At 41.2% G+C, this 9,658-nt stretch overlaps 1 protein-coding gene across 1 annotated transcript in view; it reads left to right on the top strand.

Moving 5' to 3' along the window:
- ADA2 (adenosine deaminase 2) overlaps positions 1–2,211 on the top strand; it is a 22,397-nt gene extending 20,186 nt beyond the window's left edge. Inside the window, exons 7-9 of the mRNA XM_006923907.3 lie at positions 865–1,022; positions 1,616–1,818; positions 2,068–2,211. Coding sequence (XP_006923969.1) covers positions 865–1,022; positions 1,616–1,818; positions 2,068–2,167 — 461 coding nt within the window. The 3' untranslated portion in view covers positions 2,168–2,211. The remainder of the gene's footprint in view (positions 1–864; positions 1,023–1,615; positions 1,819–2,067) is intronic.
- Positions 2,212–9,658: the final 7,447 nt, after the last annotated feature.

The following is a 9,658-nucleotide window of genomic DNA, read 5'->3' as shown; positions in this document are numbered from 1 at the left end:
CATGCATGCATCTAACAGGTTTTACAGTAAGGTAATTTGTTTATCTCACATAATATGCAGTCTCTGCAGTCCTCATTGAGTCTGCGATTTCGCCTCACTTTGTTGTGAGATGGTGAAGTCATATTCAGGCGTGACTACATCTAGTGAAGCGAAAAACGAGATGTGTCCTCCAGGGCATCTCTTTTTATTAGGGAGGAAGCCCCAGGAGCTCCCTACCAATAACCTCTCAGGCCAGCATTAGGACTATCCTAGCTGCAAAGGAAGTTAAGAGAATCAGGACCTGTCATTTTCAGCAAGGAAGGTGAAGTGGGATGTCTGGAGTAGGCAGCCAACAGCATCTGCCACCACTTTTTTTGTACCAGCCATTGTGATCTTGAAATTGATATTGTCCCAAGAGTACTGTTAAAGATATAAATTAAAGTAAGTACATACAAATAATTATATTGTCAGAGTCTGCAACATGTTGTTGTAAAGATTATAAACAAAAAATTCCCAGAAAATAGCTCTGGAAACAAACAAAAAGTGGAAAGAAATGAAACTGTGGGGTCAGATAAACTAAGGTTTGCAACCCAGTTTTGCTACTTACTAGCCAAGTATCCTTGTTCAATTTATAAAGCCTATGTAAGTTTCAACTTCCTCATTTGTTATATACATATACATACATACACACATACATAAAATAAAGGCATGCCATACCTCTCTTTAACATTTTTATAAGAAAGTGTGTGTGTGTGTGTGTGTGTGTGTGTGGTGTGTGTGTGTTCATTTATCTTCCTTTTCTTGCTTGGGGTGTCTGGAAACCTTTAACTGAGGATGATCTGTAGGTCACATCCATCCTATTGAAAATTCCCCTTTTATCCCTAGATTGGCAGGGTACTTCCATAGATGGAAACCTTCTGGATGCCCTAATACTGAACTCTACCAGGATTGGCCATGCATTTGCTTTGATCAAACACCCAGCAGTCTGGACTGAGTCATGGAAAAAAGACATTCCCATAGAAGTCTGTCCTATCTCCAATCAGGTAGGCATGATCCATGGAACCCATCCATATGATCTTCTCCTCTAACCTCAACCTCTGCTCTGATTCCCAAACTTCTTCTTGTATAATTTCTTTCTCCTTAACTCACTTGTTTTCTGTATTCCTCCACTCTCTTACTCCAATTAGTAGTTATTTAGGAATGTCCTTTTGCCTAAGTCATTCATAATAATGAGGCAGCAGTGAGGGTACCCAGTGGGGTGGCATTTTGGACAAAGCTGTGGACAAAGCTAAAGGGACATTGGGGTGGCCAGTGAAGTGGCAGGGGTGATAGATTCTGCTGCTCCCACCATTGCTCAGTGTTCTCTGAACCTGCCCATCTTGCTGTGTTCAGGAGGGCTGCTCTGAGTAGGACCAAGAGGACGACCAGATGCTTGTAGTGGTGATGAAATCTGGAGGAAGATTGTGAGGACTGGCTCTGCTCCTTGTGTTAAGACTTTACCCAGAAGTCATCTCAATGTTCAGAATGGGGATAGGGATAAGAAATAACCTGAATATGCTGCATGGTCTTACCTTCCTTTTGACAACTCTTTTCATGGATTAAAGTTTGTCTTTCTCTTTTGCCTCCTATTGGGCAGGTTCTGAAGCTGGTGTCTGACTTGAAAAACCACCCTGCAGCTGTTCTGATGGCTACTGGGTACCCTATGGTGATCAGCTCTGATGACCCAGCTGTCTTTGGTGCCAAAGGCTTGTCCTATGATTTCTATGAGGCCTTCATGGGCATTGGTGGGATGACGGCTGACCTGAGGACACTCAAACAGCTGGCCATAAACTCTATCAAGTGAGTGACCTGTGTGCTTTCCAGATCCCAACTCCCTCTCCTGTTCTACAACTTGTGTTTACCTCCCTTAGAAGTTTGGAACAGAAGCCTGGAAGGTTTCTGCGGGTTTTCCCCATATTGTAGCTGTTTTGTTATTGCTCTTGGACTGGGCAGACATGTGTTCTGCTAGCATCTGAGGTTCCCTCATACTTCCTATCCTGTTCCTCAGCCCCTTCCCTGGGGCTGACTTGGGTTCCTCTTCTTCTACAGGTACAGTACCCTGTTGGATACTGAGAAAGAGGCTGCCATGAAAACCTGGGAGGAGAGATGGAATAACTTTGTAGCTGATCTGGCCAGGAGGCCAAAGTGAGAAGTCAGCCATTTATTACCCCATTCCTCTGCTTCCTTCCACAGGCTGTCTCCACTTTCTCTCAATTATTCTTGAATCCACTCCAGTATATTCTCTATTTATTTATAAAAACCAATCTTGTGAAAGTATCAATGGACTCTATATTGTTTAATGTCTCAGAAATACTTGATCAGTTGACTGAAAATGTGTTTGAAATACCTTTCTCTCAACCTTAGGGACATCATCTTTCTTGGTTTTCTCCTTTTTCTCTGGCCATTGCATCTGTGTCCCTTTTCCAGATGCTCCTTCTCTATTTGACCTCTCTGCTGGATTTTCTCAGTACTTACTCCTTCCTCTATTCTGTTCTTGTCTCTTTGCTTCCTTTCTCTTCTTTTCTCTTCTCTTCTCACTTAATAATCTTTTACTAGGTAGTCTTTTTCATTCTTTTGCTTTTAAATACCACTTATTTGCTGATGACTCCTAAATTTATTTATTCATTTGGATGGCTCACAGAAATCTCAGAATCCTACTATGTACAATTTTGAACTCTCAGTCTCTTCCCTTTCATTCTTTTCCTGGTTTTCCCCATCCTGGGAAATGACATCTCCATCCATTGCACCTGGCTGCTCAAAGCAGAAATTTTCAGTGAAGTTCTCAATACTGCTCTCTCCTCTGCTCCCCGCACAAAATGTATCTTGACTCATCCATGCCTCCTACCTGCCACCTCTTGCCTGACTTACAATAGCCTTCTGATTGATTGCCCCTTTCTTCTCTTTGCCTTTTCCAATTCATTTTTCACAGAGCAATGATTTTTAAAAAATTAAATTAATTCAGGTTATTCCATTGCTTATAACTCAGTGTACTTAGAAAACTCCAAATGTCTCAACAGGGCATAGAGCATCCTGTTTAATCTGAATCCCTTCCAGCATCATCCTTCCCATGTCACCCATAGTACATTAGGCTCTGGCCACACTGGTCCTTTGGTTCCTCAAATATCCCAAGCTCTATCCTGCATCAGGGTCTTTTCTCATTCTGTCTGCCTGGAATGTTCTTTCTTTCCACTTTTGTCTAACTAATTCCTTTTCACCCTTCAGGTTTCAGGTTTTATGTCACTATCTCAGAAATGTTTCCCAGACACCCTAACCTGCTATTTTCAAGCAAGGAAATCTTGCTTGTTTCCTTCATGACTCTTACTACAATTTGTAATTTTATGTTTATTTCTGTGTTCATAGTCTCCTTCCCACGAGGCTGTAAGCTCCACGTGGGCAGGCACTAATGATTATTTCATATACACTATAAACACAGAGCCCAGCTCCATGCCCCAAACCTAGTCAGTACTCAGTGAAAGCTGTGTCGAATGAATGGACATAATTTGTATGTACTGAGCTGGTTGCTGAGATAGGAGGGAGCAGGGCAGAGTCTCCCCTTCTCCCCAAACAGAAGACCTCATGCGATCAGATTCTGGTTCCTAGCCTGGTCTTTGGGAAAAGGAAGGAAAGAGGCCATTCCCATCCTCATTTGCCTAAAGATGTGAAGGAGAATCAAAGAATTCATTCAAAGTCCCAAGTAAATGTCTTCTCATCTGTTATCCATCACCTGCATCAGAGCTCTCAGGCAGCAGCCAACCCTCTCTCCATTTGTGGTTTATCACTGTTAGTTTATGACACTGGGAAAAGCCTTGCTGACTAGGGGTCCTCAACCACAGGCTGGTACCTAGATGGAACAAGATGACCTCTAAGATCCTGTCTAATTCTGATAGTCTTTGATTCATTGCCTTCACCAATCTTAGTAGATGGTGCATAGGTCCCAACTCAGCTGACTTACATTTAATAAATAGTGAAAATGGAACTTAGCATGGTGGGCTTCTATAGCAAGTTGCCATAGCTAAAGGGTCTCCCAGGAGTGTATTTCTCTGGTCTGGACTCGATGTGATCTGTTTTGGCAAAATAAACCAACTACAGTCTTGCCTTCATGCCTGGCTCAAAGGCTGAGTCCTAACAGAGAACTAGAAACACCAACAGAACCAGTCTCTGAGTTATGAAGATCTGGGAAACAGGTTGCAGCGTCCTCAGACCTGAGTAACAATTTTGCTAGGGGGTGGAGTAGACAAAGCTGATTTCACACATTCCTCCTGTAGGACTATCCTTCTGTTAAAACATCATTTTGAAATTTGAATTCATGTACTCCATATTTATTTATTTATTTCTTAGAATGAGGTTAAATCTTTTTTTATTCTTTGTTAGATAAATTGTCTGAGCTGGAAAAAATCTAAAGGCCAAGGACACGAAGAGTTTCTGACTTGTGAGTCTTGTTGCACAGCAAGTCCCCATAATCTGGCCCATGACGGATCCTGGTCTGGCCTCTTCCTCCTGGGTCTTGGAGCTTTTGCTTCAGTCAGTACAGCTTCCGGGGAAAGGCGGGGGCCTTTGGGAAATTCAGACTAGGGGATTGTTGTTGCAGATGCGAATCATCTTCTTTCTCAGATTAGATGTTGGGATCCAACCTCAGGGAAAACCATGGAACATTTGTCTTATTATCTTAAAATAATGTGAAACCATCAGAGAAGTTGCAAGAATAGTACAAAGAACTCCAATACACTCTTTGCCCAGGTTTCTGAACTGATAACTTTTTATGTTTGCTGTATTATTCTCTCTTTCTTTTTCTGTATCTATATATCTCATTTTTTCTAACCAATGAGACTTAAGATTCAGACATTATGCCCTATTACTTCTAAACACTCCACTGTGCATGTCCTAAACACAGTGTTGTTTTCCTGTTTAACCATAGTACAACCATCCAAATCAGAAAATTAGCATTGATAAGATACTACTATCTGGTCTTGGCCCTTCAAAGCTTTTATTTTATTTTTTTTAAATTAAAAATTATTGGAGTGACGTGGATCAACAAAATCCAAAAGTTTCAAGTGTCCACTTCAACAGTATGTCACATATGTATTGCATTGTTTCACCACCCATAGTTAGATTTCCTTCCATCATCAAGCATTTTTACCCCTATCTACCTTCCCCCTCCCCGCTTCCCTCTGGTAATCACTAATCCATTGTCCATGTCCATTAGTCTGTTTGTTATGTTTGTTGCTTTTAGATTTATATCCCACATATGGGTGATATCATGTAGTTTTCAAGTTTTTCTGTCTGACTTATTTCACTTAGCATGATTCAAAGCTTTTTCCTTTTCTGGTCCAGAACCCAATCCAGGATCACATGTTACATTTAGTTATCATCTCTCTCTTATTGTCTCTTTCAGTCTGGAACAAACCAGTGGTAGTCTGAAATTGGTAATTATGGGATTTTTTTTACACCACAAAAATCAGCAAATGTTACAGATCAGTGCTCAGTGCATGTCCCCCCTGAGCCAGCTGTTAAAGATCTACCAGCGTACCAATGCCTATGATGTCAATTTGTCCCATTACGATGATGTTAACTTTGATCACTTTGTTAAGGTAATGTCTGCCAGGATTTGCACTGTGCGGGTTTTTGCTTTGTGATGAATAGCTATATTTAGTGGGGAAACGCTTTAATTCTTTGTAAACATCTTATTCCTCATCAAACCTTACCCATTGATTTTTGCATTCATTGAGAACTATTGTCTGAATCTACCAGACAATCTGGTTGCTGTCCCAGTTATCTATCGTGTGTAACAAATTCTCCCAAAATACAGTGGCTTAAAACAATAATAAAAAGGTATTATTTCTCACAGTTTCTTTGGTTCGGGGATTTGAGAAGGGCCCAGCTGAGCAGTTCGGTTTGGGGTCTCTCACGAGGTTGCAGTTAAAATGGTAGTGGAAGCAGCTGGGGTTGGCCAGGAGTCTCCTCATCTCTGCACAGTCTTGGGACTTAGCCATGTAGTTTCCGCGTCAGCTAGTGTGGGCTTCCTCACAGTATGGTGGCCGAAGTCGTCAAGAGTAAGTGTTCAGAGAATATAGCAGAAGCTCTGTTGGCTTTTCTGATTTAAACTTGGAAGTCACGTCACTTCTGTCATATCTCTCTAGTCTAAACCCTCCTAGTTTCAAGAGGAGGTGACAGAGACCCCATCTTTTGATGGAAGACTGTCAGTTACATTGTAAGAAGGACATGTAGGATTAGAGATATTGCTAGAAATATTTTGGAAAATGCAATCACCAAATGATGATTTTCTAGTTTTACTATTTCTGCCATAGTTTTTAATTTTAATTTTTAAATAATAAATAATACTGTAATTTTATGTTATTAAGTGAAATAGCTACATTTCAAAAACAATTTGTGTAAGATAATACTTTTATTTATTTAAAAACATGTATATCTATTGGGAAAAACTCTGGAGAATATAGAGGTGCAAATGCATCTCTTAAGAGATGCAACTTGCAACCAAATATTTAAACTTTATTTATCTTTACCTTTTATTGGCTAACATATAAATTTCAGGTGTACAACATTATAATTTGACATCTGTGTACTCTATTGTGTGCTCCCCACCAAAAGTCTAGTTTCCTCTGTCACCATATATTTGACTCTCTTTACCCAGTTCACCCTCCCCGCACCCCACTTCCCCCCTGGTAACCACCATTTTGTTATCTGTATCTATGAGTTTGTTTTATTAGTTTGTTACTTTTTTGTTTTATATTCCACATATGAGTGAAATCATATGTTTCTTCTCGTTTTCCATCTGACTTATTTTACTTAGCATATTACCTCAATATCCACCCATGTTGTCACAAATGACAATATTTCTTTTTAATGGCTGAGTAGTATTCTATTGTATATATGTATCACATCTTTTTTATTCATCTGTCCATGGATGAATAGGTTGTCCATGGATGAATAGGTTGTTTCCATATCTTTCTGTCATATTTATTAATGGCCATTCTACTGTAAAAAAGAACTTTCTCTTTTTTATTTATCAGTATGGCTCATGGATTTTGATTCTAGTCAATGGACTATAATCTATTACTATCATTATTTATTTAGATACTCACTGTTCCAGCTTTGGCCATGGGAATCTGTTATGTTGGCTCCTGCGACTCTGATAAATTCTTATATTTTCAGTGCTTCCTTACTTCCTGACACAATAAAATGTTCTAGATTAATTTTGTACTTTTCCTATCTCATGCCAGAGAGCAATCATTTCTCCAAAAACCTCTGGTTCCTTTTAGTAGAGAATAATATTTAGAAGCCTTGATCTGGGCCTCAGATGTGCCCATTAATGGTATATGTGTGTATACACACAAATAAATATAATTTTTATATGCATATACACTAATATAATTTATATATATTAAATACAAATATATGTATTTACACACATTTATATCTATTTCCAAATTTATCTATCCATATTGAAAAAACTTGAGTTTGTACCCATACCTCCAATTCCATTCAATACTATAGGATTTATTCTAGCTTCTGCCTTTCCCATATCTGTAACTCTGTTCCCTAACAGCGAGAAACCTGGCTCCCACTGTCCTCAACGCATCTTCATAATTGCTGCTTTCTACTGTATATAGTCTGTACTGCCACCTCTTTAGCTTCCCCCACAGGTCCTACTGGTCCCAGATGTCTCAAAGGAAGATAGGGGAACCAATAAAGAAAAGGAAAAAGAAAAGAAAAGGAAAATATTTGGAAGAAGAGAAACCCACGGTCTTTCTAGAGCTTGAAGTGACCTTCCTGGAAATGGGAACAACAGATTACTGGTTTACTGAATCTTCTGTTTCAGAGGCTTGCACATGCATGGACCTCTTCTAAGAAAAATTATATATTAGTGATTTTTAAACTCTTCTTCTTTAAGAGGGCCCTTTAAGAAGAGAAACCCATGGTCTTTCTAGAAGCCTCAGGGTCCCGCAAAATCTTTCTGTAAGCCTCAGGGTCCCGCAAAATCTGGATCTGGCCCTGCACTAGGTCAGGTCTTCATTTGGAATGAGGAAAACAAGTTGAGTTGAGACCAGCTAAAATGAGATGAACATCATAGGGTCCTTAGCCTGGAAGGCATCCATAAAGTCTATCAAAACCATCTCCCACCTTCTAGAAATGCTGTCTGAAACTTCCTTAGAAAGAGGTGCCTGTTTAATTTTTAAAGCTCATCGGAATAGGATTCTGGAAACTGCCTATGCAACCCAGTACAGAATCTCAAAATGTCCCCTTTCCCAAAGCTGGGAGTTTGAATGACTGACGTGGTTGTTGGCTCACAACAAGAATTGATTACTTGAGGATTAGATATATATAAATGTATCTATAGGCCAACATTAAGTTAACATGCTAGATTATAAATATTATTTTCACATACATAATATATGTTACTTTAAATTACAGTCATCTTAAAAATAATGTAACCTTCTTTGTCCTTTCTTCTCTGTCAGGGAAGGCTGTAAATAAAACCTGTGAGGTTGGAAGAGCTGCTGAGGTGTCTGGGAGCATGGTGGGGGCCAGGATCAATTTTGGATTGGCTTAGCCCTGAACAACATGCCTCAATGTTCACCTGTAATGTGCTGCCGGGGCAGAGCTGCTGAGTTTTATTGTGTCTAGATTTTTTAACTAATACCCTCTTCCTCCTCCACCTTCAGGGTGACCTGGATCCAACCTTCCAAGGGGCCTTTGCCTGGGGAGTGTTCAGAGACCAACTGTTAGGGAGATGAGGTCTCTTCCCATTCAGCCAGACCTCTCTAGGGCTGACTTAGCCATCTGGAGTGGGGAAGGATGAGAGGATGGGAATTTTTAGATTCATAGGATATCAGAGTTGGGAGAGGCCTAAAGATCATCTTATCTAACCTCTTAGTGTTACAGAAGACTAAGTTAAGGCCCAGAGGGGGTAAATAACTTTCCCAAGATCTCACAGTAGGTGACAGCTGGTTTCCTGCACAAAGCTCAGTGCTCATCCTACAACACAGAGCCGATTCTCTCCTTGTCGGCAGGGCCTCTCAGTGGACTTACTTGGAAATGGGTTCCCATAAACTGGTAGGCCCAGGTCAGTTCTCTGGCTCAGAGCGAGGAGTCTGGGCAGCCTCAGCCCCTACCCTACCCTTAGACAGTCCCCTCCACCCCCTCCTTGCTTCTTGAGGGCAGAATGCATCAACCCTACTGGGAGCAACAATTTCCCTCCAGGGACAGACTGACCCCTCCTGTGACCTCTGACTCTCCTTTGGCGGCCTCCCAGTCCCGGAAATGGCCTCAGTTTCCTGTCTCCCACTCCCCTACTCCCCACCCTGCTGCCAGGAGGAATAGATTCTTGGAAACCAGGGCCTCAGCCCAAGAGCCTTCCTTTTGTCCAGGGTCCCTGGGCGGAGCGCTGGTCCCGAATCTCCGCCAGCTTCCCTGCCCCCATGCTTACAGAACAGCTGTGGCCCTCCGAGACCTCAGTGACTGCCATTTAGTGGGAAATGGCCCAAGACAGAAGCATGTGGAGAGCAAATGGCGATTAATGCGAGAATGAGGATGGCAGGAAAGATCTTCCTTAGAGGGAGCCTCGCCTAGTCGGTCACCTGTGGATGGTGGATGGTGGACTGCGGGGTGCTGCTGACCCCTG

Source organism: Pteropus alecto, unplaced genomic scaffold, assembly GCF_000325575.1.
Source record: "Pteropus alecto unplaced genomic scaffold, ASM32557v1 scaffold76, whole genome shotgun sequence".
Taxonomy (NCBI): Eukaryota; Metazoa; Chordata; class Mammalia; order Chiroptera; family Pteropodidae; genus Pteropus; species Pteropus alecto.
The sequence above is the reverse complement of the archived record's forward strand: the minus strand, read 5'-3'. Positions and strand labels throughout refer to the sequence as shown.